The sequence below is a fragment of the Phacochoerus africanus genome, chromosome 1 (assembly GCF_016906955.1).
Source record: "Phacochoerus africanus isolate WHEZ1 chromosome 1, ROS_Pafr_v1, whole genome shotgun sequence".
Lineage (NCBI taxonomy): Eukaryota > Metazoa > Chordata > Mammalia > Artiodactyla > Suidae > Phacochoerus > Phacochoerus africanus.
This window is the reverse complement of record NC_062544.1, coordinates 130,745,690-130,760,477: the sequence shown is the minus strand read 5'-3', so window position 1 is coordinate 130,760,477 and position 14,788 is coordinate 130,745,690. Positions and strand designations below refer to the sequence as shown.

At 41.1% G+C, this 14,788-nt stretch overlaps 1 protein-coding gene across 4 annotated transcripts in view; it reads left to right on the top strand.

The window, feature by feature from the left end:
* Positions 1 to 9,501: 9,501 nt before the first annotated feature.
* The window catches only part of EOGT (EGF domain specific O-linked N-acetylglucosamine transferase), a 40,824-nt gene continuing 35,537 nt past the window's right edge, over positions 9,502 to 14,788 (top strand). Inside the window, exons 1-3 of one of the 4 annotated variants that reach the window (XM_047778998.1) lie at positions 9,881 to 9,966; positions 10,768 to 10,991; positions 13,477 to 13,700. In XM_047778998.1, coding sequence (XP_047634954.1) covers positions 13,491 to 13,700 — 210 coding nt within the window. In that variant the 5' untranslated portion in view covers positions 9,881 to 9,966; positions 10,768 to 10,991; positions 13,477 to 13,490. Of the gene's footprint in view, positions 10,053 to 10,767; positions 10,992 to 11,639; positions 11,817 to 13,476; positions 13,701 to 14,788 lie in introns of those variants that run through there. The other 3 variants (XM_047778989.1, XM_047778981.1, XM_047779008.1) reach the window with 3 other exon arrangements.

Below are 14,788 nucleotides of genomic sequence, written 5' to 3'. Positions count from 1 at the left end.
TTGTGGCTCAGTGGGTTAAGGACCTGAGTTGTCTCTGTTAGAGTGAGTGTTTGATCCCTGGCCTTGCTCAGTGGGTTAAGGAGCCAGCATTGCTGGAAGTGTTACTGTGGCTGTGGTGTAGGCTGCAGCTGCAGCTCCAATTCAGCCCCTAGCCTGGGAACTTTCATAGGCCATAGATGTAGCTGTAAAAAGAAAAATAATTTAATTGTTCACATTTTGTAAAGCCTTATTTTTGGCACATTAAAAATGAATGTTTGATATTACAGTATATTCATAACAAAATAGAGAAATTGTAGGAGTTAAATTTGGCATTTTTTAATTCTCTATAGTTTATCATTTAATTTTTTTCTTGAACCTTTAAACTTAAAAATAGTGTGGAATAGCTCAAAAAATATCTTTGCCTTCTTCCCAGCTGTGTTTTAGACTTGTGAAATATTTTGATACATTTTATTACTGAAAGTCATTTAGCTGCCCTTTACTGGCAAATAAAAACTCTCACTTGATATTTAGTTAAATTTTAAATACTAGATCTTTAGAGTATGGCTACAAGTAAGCCATGTTGAAGATTCTGGACTGCTTTTCAGGGCAATTCAAGTGACCTCATTTTAGTTCTTTTTGTATTTAAGACAGTATTTCTGTCATTGGATTCTGATTTGTAGCATTAACAGTCTTTTGGTGTGAACCAAATTCATTATAACTAATTTTCTATATTTTAATGGTAAAAAAGCAGTATAATAGTTTTTTGTCAGTTGGATTTTTTTTTTTTTAATATTCAGGGGCTGACAGAGAATGACAAGACTGATAGCAATAAGAAATGTACAGAATTAGAAGATGTAGGAAACTTAAGTTACAATATTCTGTCAAGTGTTTGAAATTAGAAGTTTAGGAATTATGAAATTGTTCTTTTAATATATCCATTAGAAGGGGGGGAACCTTCAGTTGATGAGAAAAGATTGAAATAAAACTCCTTTACCATTCAATTTTATAATATTAAATATTCTCTTTTCTTAATCCTTATTAACATTAATAAATCAACTCAAAATTTTAAAGTGTTTTCAGTTTATTTAACAACAAGAAGCAGTTATTTAATATTTAAGTCTTTGGCTGTATATTACTCTATACTGTTCTTTACCCACAAATTAATAGCTGATGTTTGTACTGATTTTATTTCAGTATATGCTCAGATCTCTCAATACATTTGTAAGTTGAAAAAGTGTACTGAATTGCTTTCTTGACAAACTCCACTAAATGGCAGAATACCTATCGAATATTGGTTGCTGCATTTTGGTGTTTATCATTAAAACTGATTATCTATCCATGTTCTAATTAAATATTTATATTTTAATAGATAAGGAAATAGTTTGCAATGAGATGGTTCCGTTCTTGAAAGAAAATAGATAATACAAATCATAGCAATGTCAAGAATATTAAAAAGGTGTAAAAGAGTTATGCACATTGTTGTTTTATATGAAACCAAGTAAGCACAGACTATGGGTATCCTTCCAACTCTTGGGAAGCTAAATTGAGATTACCATTTCTTTCTTTCTGTTTACCTCTTTTTTAAGAACTTCCAGTTGTACAGTGTTTAGCGTATGGGGATGTATCAAATGTATCTATACTGTGATTTAAGAGACTGTAAACTTGGATGATTTCTGACCTGGGAAAACATGTAGATTAAGTGAAAAGAAAAGTTTAGGAAAATTCTTTTCTTGTAATCCTTTGATTGACATTAGATTTATTAATTATACATTTTATTTAAATGCTTATTAAAAGTATGTGATTTATGGAGTTCCCACTCTGGTGCATCAGGTTAAGGATCCAGCGTTACTGCAACTGTGGCATAAGTCACAGCTGTGGCTCAGATTTGATCCTTTGTTGGGAACTTCCATATGCCGTGGGTGCAGCTGAAAAAGAAAAGGGAGAAAACATGTGATTTATAATATTTAGAAATTAGCCACACAAAAGTAGAAAATGACTAGATATTTTACCTTGTTTTGCCACTATCTGTCTAGAATGTATACCTGTATGTTCTAATGTATCATAATCATTCATTTTCATTTAAAAATCAAATTGTCACAATTCTATTCAGTTTTAAACTATAACAACTTTAATTTCATATTTTGTAAAGGGCTAAAAATATTTAAACTACAAATGGCTATTATATTTTAATTCTAAATAAAAGGTAATGTAAATAATAAGCATGGATCTAATTTGAATAAAGATTTAAAAATAGTAATAATGTATTTCATTTTAACATGATTTAGAGTGGTCAGTACCAATGAGTGAAAATAGTTTTGTTTTATGAAGATATTGACTTGTATAACTTTGGAATTCTTAAGAATATGAGGATAGGCCTGGATTTTCTATGAGTTATATTACTAAGAATTTTATTAGTCTTAAAAAAGTTTTCCTAATGAAGATAGGTTTTTGGAAAATATAATTCTAAGACTTTACTTCTTATAATTAACTGGTATAATTACTGTAAGGGTGGTTTGTGTCTTTAAAAAGTCTTAAACAGAATCAAGCTATTCTTCTACAAGTCTTAAAACAGGAATTCCCGTCGTGGCTCAGTGGAAATAAATCCGACTAGGAACCATGAGTTGCTGGTTCGATCCCTGGCCTCATTCAGTGGGTTAAAGATCCGGTGTTGCCGTGAGCTGTGGTGTAGGTCACAGACGTGACTCGGATCTGGCATTGCTGTGGCTGTGGCCTAGGTTGGTGACTACAGCTCTGATTAGACCCCTAGCCTGGGAACCAATATATGCTGAGAGTACGGCCCTCAAAAGACAAAAAATAATAATAAATAAAAAATGAAAGTCTTAAAGCATTTCTATATTCAAATTATAACAGATAAAATAAGTTATCCTGAGTTCACATTGCTTGTACTATTGAACTCTGCATCTTTATCCTTTAAAGTACTTTTTTTTTTTTTCTCTTTACTACTGCACCTGCGGCACATGGAAGTTCCCAGGCTAGGGGCTGAGTTAGAGCTGCAGCTGCTGGCCTCTATCACAGCCATGACAGCACTAGATCAGTAGCGCATCTGCAACCTATGCCACAGCTTGCAGGAATGCTGGATCCTTAACTCACTGAGGGAGGCCAGGGATCGAATCCACAGCCTCGCAGAGATGAGCCACAATAGAAATGACCTTTAAAGTACTTTTAAGTTATTGCCTTTACACATACCCACTTAACTTTTAGCAAATCAAGTTCCTTTTATAAGATAGAATAAGAATTAAATGTATCTTTCTTCTTAATACTTCAATGCTTTTTCTTAAAACTCATGCTTCAATAGTGCTCTCTCTTGTGACTCAAGAGAATTTACTCTTAGTGCTGCCAGAATTCCTCATCCTGACTTACTCTCAAGTAAGCTAAATTTTGTTTTCATTCCTCAAATAATGCTAGGCAAGGGCTAATGGGAGGTTTTTCTGTTTGCTTAACATTAAAACTCTCTTCTTCTTTTACAGGTAGTGGGCATGGTAGATGGAGGTGTTCCTTTCAGTTTTATGTAATGCCATGCCCATTTGTCTCTTGAAATTTATAATTTTAATTTTTACAGATACATATTAAAATCTATGATCATAGCTCATAATAGGAAACTTAGTACTTGGCTATTGTAATAGGCTTAACCTCAGAGTATTCATACATTTTGCTGTACTTTATGTGAGATTACGGGGTGCTGACCCAAAGCACAATCAGGGTGTTAGGTAGTAAAATGGTATGCATACCCTATTCTATTTAAAAAAAAAAAATCAGGAACACATACGGTCCCAAGGATTTTCAGAAAATGAATTGTATACTTTTATTTATTTATTTATTTATTTAGTCTTTTTAGGCATGCGGTATGTGGAGGTTCCCAGGCTAGGTGTCAAATCGGAGCTGTAGCCACTGGCCTATGCCACAGCAACGCCAGATCTGAGCTGCATCTGTGACCTACACCACATCCTTAACCCACTGAGTGAGGCCAGGGATCAAACCCACAACCTCATGGTTCCTACTCGGATTCATTTCCGTTGCACCATGATGGGAACTTCAAATTGTATACTTTTAAAGTCAATACCATTATCTTTGTTTTTAAAATGAAGAAAGGTTAAATGATTGCTCAAGGTCATAGGGCAAATAAGTGGCAAAATTGGGATTTAATTTGTGCAGTTTGGCTCCAGAACCCATGCTGTGAACTATTAACTATATAAAGCTGCTTCTCTTACTGTTTTTCTAGTATATATAGAACAACTGTAGCATAAGATCAAATTTAGTCAAAATCTGTTTGCTTAAAATTTTAATACCTTTGAATTATGGTTTAAGCAGTTGAATATATCAGAGAACCAATAAGCAATAATCTGCTAATAGTTCATCATTTTTCTAACATTCTTTGTGAGCTATCTAAAATGCCGGTATAAAACAAACAAACAAACAAACAAAAAAAATAAAATGCCGGTATATGAGCAGCAAACTTCCCACACACTTAGCAAACTAGTAATGCAATTATAAAAATGATGATTATACAAAATGTCAAAGTTACATAAAATAGATAATGAATCCCCATATACTTCTTAACATTTACTCTCTAACTGTTCAACAATTTATGGCCCATTTTGTTTCGCTTATACTTAATTTATGCTTCCTCTCAACTCATACTGTTTTGAAGCCAATTTCAGATATGTGGACTTGATTATTTAAGTCTGAAATGTTTCTGTAAAAATTAATTTTACCTCATCAGCTATTTGGTTATTTGCATCATAAATCATATAGCAAAGACAGGATAAACATGCTTTATTTACCAGTTTTCACAAAGTTGTCTCCTTTCTGTCATCAAAGATGAACATTGAGGTTTTGGCTTGTATATTTGGTTGATCAGTTGGATTTTTCGAATATAATATTTAAATGTATTTGTCCTTCATTACAGTTATCCTACTGATGCTTTAAATTATTCTAACTTTGGCAAGAGGGAACCATCTCGAACTGGTGCCTGAGTCCTTTTGATATGACCCTCTAAGCCTTTGGTTGCTTCTTACTCATGTAAGATCTTTCAGGTTCTAGTACATTTCCTGCCCCCTATCTAAGATCATTTTTCTTCGGGCACCCCAAATTATCTATTTTTCTATGGAGCCCATGTTCCTTAAATGGGAAAGCTTGCAGAGATCACAGTCTGGGCACAAGGGGTGCCTCTACTGTAATGTTGGTTGTCTCTAGGCCTCTTCAATGGATAACGGAGGACAGATTTGTGTTTAAAGATAAAATATATTAATTCACACTGTTACTTCCATTTCCAGTTTGAAACTGTGGATTTTTAGGTAACTATCAGGCTTATGACTATGTTGCATTTCAAAAATTTCAGCTTCAGAAGTTCCCATTGTGGCTCAGAGTAAAATTAATTTTTACTAATACCCATGAGGATGCAGGTTCAATCCCTGGCCTTGTTCAGGATCAGGCTTTGCCGTGAACTGTGGTGTGTGTAGGCCACAGAACGAAGCTCAGATTGTGTGGTGCTGTGGCTGTGGCCTAGGCCAACAGCTGCAGCTCTGATTCAACCCCTAGCATGGGATCTTCCATATGCCGGAAGTGTGGCCCTAAAAAGACCAAAAAAAAAAAAAAATTCAGCTTAAAAGATACCATCTTAATTACTTTTATTTGGTTTATCCCAATCAACATTGCCACCAGCAGTTTGCCTTCTGAAAACAATTTATTGTAATTCCCTTGGTCCTGAAGGTACAAATTCTGTTTCAAAGTCTCTTGGGGAATTTCCGTAGTGGCTCAGCAGCAATGAATCTAACATCCATGAGGATGCAGATTTGATCCCTGGCCTTGCTCAGTAGGTTAAGAATCTGGCATTGCCCTGAGCTGTGGTGTAGGTCGAAGACTCAGCTTGGACCTGGCGTTGCTGTGGCTGTGGTGTAGGCTGGCAGTTACAGCTCCGATTTGACCCCTAGCCTGGGAACCTCCATGTGCTGTGGTGCACCCTAAAAAGCAAAAATAGTCACTTGGGATGGCATCTGGATTCATTTAGTTTCATTTTGCTGTCAATTTTCAGGGATTACTTCTTTAAAAATTAATTTTGTTTTATATTGTAAAATATTTATGATATTAAAGTCATCTCTATATAATGCATATTCTAGAAGTTATCTTCTTTGTCCCCTACCTTACATTCTCTCCTTCCCCCCATAGGTAATCATTTTATTGTTGTTCTATTTGTAAATAATAATTTATATATATAAATAAATATACCCTTTCTTCAATAAAAGAGAGCATATTGTACATTTTTTTCTACTGTGCTTTTTCCACTCAATAATGTATCCTGCAGTGTATAGTGATATTTCTTAATCCTTTTTTATATCTGCATTGCTCTACATTGCATGAAAATATAATCTATTCATCAGTCTCCTGTTAATAGACATTTGAGTTTATTGTTTTTTTTGTTTTTTTTTGGTAAATCAACTATACTTTATTTTCATTTTTTTATTACTCAAATGAATTTATCACATCTGTAGTTGTATAATGATCATAACAATCTGATTTCACAGGATTTCCATCCCACAACCCAAGCATATCCCCCCACCCCCCAAACTGTCTCCTCCGGAGACCCTAAGTTTTTCAATGTCTGTGAGTCAGCATCTGTTCTGCAAAGAAGTTCCGTCTGTCCTTTTTTCAGATTCCACATGTCAGTGAAAGCATTTGATGTTGGTGTCTCATTGTATGGCTGACTTCACTTAGCATGATAGTTTCTAGGTCCATCCATGTTGCTAAAAATGCTGGTATTTCATTCTTTTTGATGGCTGAGTAATATTCCATTGTGTATATGTACCACATCTTCTGGATCCACTCCTCTGTCGATGGACATTTAGGTTGTCTCCATGTCTTGGCTATTGTAAATAGTGCTGCAATGAACATTGGAGTACATGTGTCTTTGCGAGTTGTGGTTTTCTCTGGATAGATGCCCAGGAGTGGGATTGCTGGATCAAATGGTAGTTCTTTGAGTTTATTGTTTAAAGCTAAATTGTGAGCTGAGCCACAGTGGCAATGGAACTCTTCAAACTAAATTTTTTTTTTTTAGGGCTACACTTGTGGCATATGGAAGTTCCCAGGCTAGGGGTCAAATCAGAGCTATAGCTGCAGGCCTACACCACAGCTCCGGGCAATGCTGGATCCTTAACCCAATAAATGGGGCCAGGGGTCGAACCTACATCCTCATGGGTACTAGTCAGATTCATTTCCGCTGCACCACACCGGGAAATCCTAAAACTAAATTTTAACATTGATATTTTGGGAAGGAAATTCTCCATTAAGAATGGCTCTCACATGGAGTTCCTGTTGTGGCGCAGCGGAAACAAATCCGACTAGGAACCATGGGGTTGGGGGTTCGATCCCTGGCCTCTCTCAGTGGGTTGAGGATCCAGGGTTGCCATGAGCTGTGGTGTAGGTTGCAGATATGGCTTGGATCTGGTGTTGCTGTGGCTGTGGCTGTGGCATAGGCCAGCAGCTACAGCTCGGAATAGAGCCCTAACCTGGGAACCTCCATATGCCGAAGGTGCGGCCGTCAAAATACAAAAAAAAAAAAAAAAAAAAGAATGGCTCTCACAGTATGATAGAACTCAACCTCGTGTTCTTAAAGCCCTGTCACATCTTGTTTCCTCTGAGTCTGAATGACCACGAATTAATATTTAGCCATTTAAGATATCACCACATGGGAGTTCCCACTGTGGTACAGTGGGTTTTGGATCCAGCATTGTCTCTGCAGCAGCTGCTGAGGCTCGGGTTTGATCCCTATCCAGCGCAGTGGGTTAGGGATCCAGTGTTGCCAGAGCTGTAGGTTGAAGTGAGACCTGGATTCCATCTCTGGCCTGGGAACTTCCATGTGATGCCAGTGCTGACAGAAAACAAAACAAAACAAAAAACAAAAGAATGCACACCTGTCGACAGTTAGATTGGTTTGTCTGCCCTTTCTACCAGACTAAACTATTTTTAGGAGCTTCTCTCATATATTGTTCTCATGTGTTCTTAAAAAAAACCCAAACTATATATATCCATATATCTTTATTGTGTATCACTCAGCAGCAAACCAGCTTGCTTAGATTTTAATTTTTTATTTTTTTATTTTTTTTTGTCTTTTGAGGGCCGCACCCACAGCATATGGAGGTTCCCAGGCTAGGGGTCTAATCGGAGCTGTTGGTCTACATTGCCAGAGCCACAGCAATGCCAGATCTGACCTGCGTCTGCGACTTATACCACAGTTCACAGCAATGCCGGATCCTTAACCCACTGAGCTAGGCCAGGGATCGAACCTGAAACCTCATGGTTCCTAGTTGGATTTGTTTCTACTGCAGCAGGACAGGAACTCCTAGACTTTTAAATGACTACAATTCTCTTTGAATCAACTAACAGAAAATCTGTATTTCCAATACATGACAAAAATAGGTTGGTGGCAAGTAAGCTGAGAAACCACATTTAAAAATTACTGTCTTTATTGGCAAGGAGTGCGCCAAGTATGAAATGGAGTAGTAGTTCCTTTAGAGGAAAAGTCTTTTACATGAAGAATGAGTTCATACTCTAAAGTGCTTTAGAATAATGCCTGGTACATGTCAAATACCACATGTGTTTTTGCATCCTTATTTGGAAAAAAAGCATCCAGATAATATTCCTCATTTAGCAGGTTACTAATGGAACTAGTAACAATTCTCATAACAGTATCTAAAAAAAATTATTTAAAGAGTATGTAAGCCTTTAGAAACAAACTTGTGTCTTCTTATGATCACAGTACTTAATACTACTGGTGATTTTATGTGTCTGAGCATAAATTTATTTTGATGATATTAACTTTTCCCAAGTTCAAGTTGACATCATTTAACGTCAACTCCACTGTTCTGTATATTAGGCAGCATATTACAGAAACCAAGGGTGCCAAGAGTAGCAGTGTGGGAGATGGGCATTCAAATCACGATAAAAAATAAAAATAGGAGTTCCTGTCGTGGCGCAGTGGTTAACGAATCCGACTAGGAACCATGGGGTTGAGGGTTCGGTCCCTGGCCTTCCTCAGTGTGTTAAGGATCCAGCGTTGCCATGAGCTGTGGTGTAAGTCACAGACGCGGCTCGGATCCCGCGTTGCTGTGGCTCTGGCGTAGGCCGGCGGCTACAGCTCCGATTAGACCCCTAGCCTGGGAACCTCCATATGCCCCGGGAGCCGCCCAAGAAATGGCAAAAAGACAAAAATAATAATAATAATAATAACAAATAAAAATAAGCAATTACAATTCAAATCGTTATAAAATACTCAAATGATAAAAACCAAATTCCACCAAGTGGCATTTGAGCTTGGTGAGTTTCCAGATAGTGACGGAGAAGCAAGACTACTAACCACAACATAAAATGAAAGGACTCCAAAGAATCCTCACCACCACCAGAAAGTGCCGCCAATGACGTCTAGGCCCAAATACGAAAGCTAGGGCGGCAACCTCTGCCTTAATTAAGAAAACCATTAAAAATCTGCCTCAGAGCAAGGCAATTCATAATGACGAAGGGAAGGAGAGTCAGGTTTTCAACCTAACTCGTCCCAATGTCCTTAAAGAGCCTTGTCGTTTTCTCCCCAAGAGGACAGGCCTGCTTCTTCTCCGTCCGCTCTTCTCCGGCTCTTCGGGGGCCGCTGGCTCAGAGGTTCTGACCCCAGCGGGAAGGCGCAGGGAACCGTAGGCGGTGCCTCTCGAGCCCGGTCTCCTCGGCCCCACAGCTGGCCCGGCGCGCTCAGCGCCCGCCCGGCTGCCGTGCCCAGGCCCCTGCCCCGCCGCCCTCTGCGGGGCCCGCCTCCTGGAGCAGGCCGGCCTAGGTGTCCCGGCGGCTCCCGGGCGCCCCCTGGCCCGGCTCCGGCGCCCGAGGTTTCCGGTGAGCTGCAGTCGCCGGTTATGACGACTCCCTCCTTCGGAGCAGCTGCCGCCGTCGCCGCCTCCTTCTCTGCAGCCCCGGCTTCCCCGGCTTCAGGTGGGATTCGCAGCGCGATCCGCGGAGCCTTCACCTGCCCACTTTTCTGCCGCGGCCGCGCTGCCAACCTCTTGGCTGTGAGCGTGGTGGGTGCTTCCGTCCTCTCCCCGCGCGGCTCCCCGGCGGGCTGGCGCCTTTCCACCGGTTCGCCTGCGCCTTTGCATCGCCAGAGGGCCGAGGTGGCGGGCGTGGGGAAGCTTACCCTGACCTCAGGGTCCCAAGCGCTCGGTCCCTTCACGGTGCCTGCAGCGGCGCGCAGCATCCCGGGGGACCCGCCGGGCACGGGGGAGGACGTTGGGTCTCCAGGCCCGCGCCCCCTTGACCGGGTTTCCCAGCCCGGGGCGGAGCCGCTCTCCAGGCCCCTCCCAGGCGCTCCGGGGACTGGGGCGGGGGTGGTGCAGAGTGGCGGGCGGCCTTCGGGAATCTCTGTGCCCCGAAACCCAGCGCTGCATCCTGACCGCGGAAGGGCGCTCACTGCTGACCCCGCCGCTCGGGTTCCGCGGACGTTCTCCCTGACAGCTGATAGACCTCACCTACGCATCTCAGGCAGCCAGGCCTTTTCTCGCCCCCTGCCTGGTACCGACCGCGAGACTTCTAGCACTAGTTGAGGGGAGCCCTTTAGCAGTTCTTTTGGGTCTCAGGTGCGTTTAACTTTTCATCTGTCCACTGCCTTCTTTAAAGTTTCCCAAGCTCTGTCACGGAGCATCTCCTCCTCTCACCCACCGTGCTCCCTGTGAGCGGCGGGGTTTCACTTCTGATCATCTTTCAGGCTTTTTCGTTTTTTTCTTCCCCCTTTCTTAGGCCTGTGAAATCCAGTCAAGGGATACAGAGTGGAGGAAGCCAGCTGCTTTGTGTTGAAAGAAAAAGTAGCTAAGCCTCTAACGCTTCCGTCTGCTGAACTGCGGCTGCCCTTCCCTGGAGGGCTCTCCTTGCGAGAGGATTCAACACCAGGAAGGCTGTTGGCCAGGCCCTGGGGTTGTGCTTTCATGCACCAGCAGCCTCCTCCTTCTAGTTTGTGCAAGTGGGTACGTGCCCTCTGCAAAAGCCAGGTGTCTGATCTGAGTCTTTAGATGTTTCCCTTGCCATCAGCTTTGCTCCTTCTCCATGGATCAGTGGGTTTTAGTTATGGCTAGAGCTCAGTCTACCACAGTGGACTTGGACCAAAGGTCGGGACTTGGTCATAGTAATGACCTTATTTCTGGCACGTATGTGTTAAAGGATAGGCTATTCTGTCTGTTACCCCGGAGGACCCAAATGGTAATAAGGCCCAGAGAGCAGTGTGATTGTGAGATTGGGACTGCTGCGGTAAGAACCAGGCAGATTATTTGTTCCCAGGAACATTTTATCTGCTGAGTGTCCTGTTGGTCTGTACCACTTGGTTCCTGTATAAAGTGAACTGTCTCGTTCCTGCTCACTGTGAGAATCTGGTCTGTTAAGTCTAGTCTGTGAAAGTCTACCTTTGCATCCTTTTAAGGTAATATGTTTCATTTCTGACAGGATTGAGATAACTGAAACATCACAACAGCTTCTGGGTGGTTCTGAGGGTTGAAGAGGAAATGTTTTCATTACAAAGAAGAGTCACTGTCACCATTAAAATGTTTTTTTTTTTTCCAGTTCTTTCTAATTTAAATTAAAAAAAAATTTAAAATATTTGATGGCTTAATCTGCAGCATGTGAAAGTTCCCTGGCCAGGGATTGAATCCGAGCCACAGCTTCAACTTACACTACAGCTTCAACAACTCCAAATCCTTTAACCTAGCTAGGCTGGAATCAAACACGCACGTCTGCAGTGACCCAAGCAGCTGCAGTTGGATTCTTAACCCACTGTGCCACAACGTGAACTCCAACAGGTATTTTTAGGTTTTGTGAAATAGCTATCAACTGACTTTTGGGTCAAAGTCCTAATTAAAAATATTAATTCAGATCACCTGTACAACAGATAACAATATACTCTTCAGAGTCACCTGAAAAAGCCAGTATGTTTACCACTCCAGAGGGGAAAAGGATTTCTTCCTGGTCTCCCCATTATTCAGTTACAATTCCCTTGGTTGGAACTTGAGGCCTGATTGAATATAGCAGTCTATTTCTAAAGACCTCATTTTTATCATTGATAGACAATGAAGACTGATTTTGTACGCTGGGTTTTCCAGTTTGTCCCACTGTGGGGAGTTGCTAATGTGAACTAGGGCTCTATCATCTGGTAGAAAAAGCACATTAAAAAAAATAGAGCAAAGAAACCTAAAGTGAACCCAAAATGGCACAATTATTATCTGTCAAGTAAAAGCAAAATCTGGTTTAAGATTTAATCCTTCTGGGTTTAGTTAGAAATGCAGTAAGGTCTGTGACCAGTGGCTCTTTTCACAGTACTAAGGCCAGACAGGGTAAGTTTAAGGGCACAGCTTCTGAGGCAGATTGCCTGGATTTCATTCCAGTAGAGTTCTTAGTCTTAGTTGCTAATATCATAGATTGTTATTATATCCACCAGAATATAAGCTTCACAAGGGTTTTCAACTGCATGTTGCTCGATGCATCCTTGGAGCTAGAAAAGTACCTGGCACGTAGCATGCTCTCATGTACTGTAGAGACTGCTAGTTTTTATTCAGCAGGTACACACTTGCTCAGAATAATTGCACTTCCTTTCTTCTCTCTACCTGGCATGTTTCCCTGTTCGTCCTGCAGATGTCAGCTCAGAGGTTACATAGCAACCACACCTCATCCCCTGGAGCTTTAAATATTTATTTAATAAACACTTAGCATAGCATTTAGTGTGCCAGGTACATCTAGGCATGTTACCAATATTTAACTCACAACAACCCTATGAGGGAGATTCTTTCTGATTTCTGCTTTACAGCTGGAGAAGCTGAGGCACAGAAAGGTTATATAACTTGCTCAAGGTCATACAGCTTAGGAAGCGGCCTCCGTGGCCTAGCTTCAAAGCCCATGTGCTCACTCAGCAGATGATGTTGTCTACCATAGTACCTTACTCAGGCATCAGCAAATAGGGTCTTGTCAAGATGCTCCTTCTATCTTTGTCAATGAAATTTTATTAGTACACCCTACCCCACATTCCTCTAGCATAGCCATGGCTGCTTTACTGACAAAGGCCCTGTTGAGGAGTTGTCATGCAGACTCTCTGGCCTGCAAAGCTAATGACATTTACTACCTGGCCCTTTCCAGAAAATGTTTGCCGGCCTCTGGTTTATTTGATTCAGAGCCCTTGTCATCATCTGAAGTTATTTATTTATTTGAGTGTTTATTTTATGTCCATTGACTTGATTGTAAACTGGATGAGAATAGGGGCCTTTCCCATTCTCTTCTCCCCTCTACGCAGTGTCTGGCCTATAACCAGTACACAATCAGTATTTGTTGAGTAAAGGAACATTATTCAGTGAGGTAGTGAAGTTCATTGTCATTGTGCTTAGTCCTTGATTTCTGTGAATTTTGAATGATATGTCTTTTTTTTTTTTTAAGGATCTGTCTTAACGAGGATGTTTTCCATTTGACCTTTAGGTTTGGAGGTTGCTATGTTAATGTTGCTTGTCTTTGGAGCATTGCTTCATGAGGTACCCCTGAGTGGCCAAGACAAGGCTCCTCCCCAGGCTGATGGCATTCTGGGTGCCCCTCTGTTCAACTATGCCAGCCTCCGCCTGCCGGAAGAGCATATTCCCTTCTTTTTGCACAATAACAGGCACATTGCCACAGTCTGCAAGAAGGACTCACATTGTCCTTATAAGGTAAATATGATTTCTTCTCTTCTTGTATATTTTTAAACAGATGCAATTTAGCCTGGCTTACCAGTTCCTCTATGACTTGAACCTGAAGGTTGACTTTTATCTCTTGGTTGTTAACTGTGGGTCAGTCAGTGTTTGTATTTCATCTAATGCTTCTCAGTAACTCAACCTGGCTTAGAATTAGGTCTTGGTCCCAAGACTGAGATTTAAAATCTAAGACACTAGTAAAATAAATAGGCAGCCTGTACTATTTGTAGACTCTGTAAATAAAGTATATTAGATTTGATGCAGAGAAGAATAAAGGTAACTAAAGAATCTTACATTTCTTCTTTCTTAAACTGCACTCAAAGGGGTCTCTTAGCAACTTAATTTGGTTACTAACACGGCCACCTCTGCCTCCTTAGAATTAAGACTGTTACTGTGGCCTTCCTTCTGTTTTTAGAGTTGTTGGAAAGGTTGCAAATTGGAGCCCATTAAGACATCTCGGAGGCCTCAGAGATCAAAGCTGGGCCATGTGAGACATTTCCTTTCCCATGGTGGGGGCACAGGAAGTGTATGGGGAGGGCAGACTGGGAATCCTCCCAGCACTGCTCCTGGGGCTTTGCAGACAGCATTCTGGGCTCCCTGGCTGGCAACTGCTGCATCCCCCGAGGTCTGCAGAGCTGTGACATCTTCTGGAGTCTCTGTTGATCTTGATTATCAGGTTCTGAGCCATTCAATTTAGTTCTGATTCTTGCTGGTGATAGACATTCCAATCTTTATGACTTTCTCAGGACTGATTTTAGAATCCATTTACTCACTGATTTCATTAAGCTTTTTCAAGAAATTCCAGTTCAGGGGCTCCCCTTGTGGATCAGTGGGTTAAGAATCTGACATCGTGTCTGTGAGGATGAGGGTTCGATCCCTGGCCTCGCTCCATGGGTTAAGGACACTGCGTCGCTCCAAGCTGTGGTGTGGGTCACAGATGTGGCTAGGATCCAGTATTGCCATGCATGTGGCATAGGTCTGCAGCTGCAGCTCTGATTCGACCTCTAGCCTGGGAACTTCCAAATGCTGCAGGTGCAGCTATTAAAAAAAAAAAAAAAAAAAAG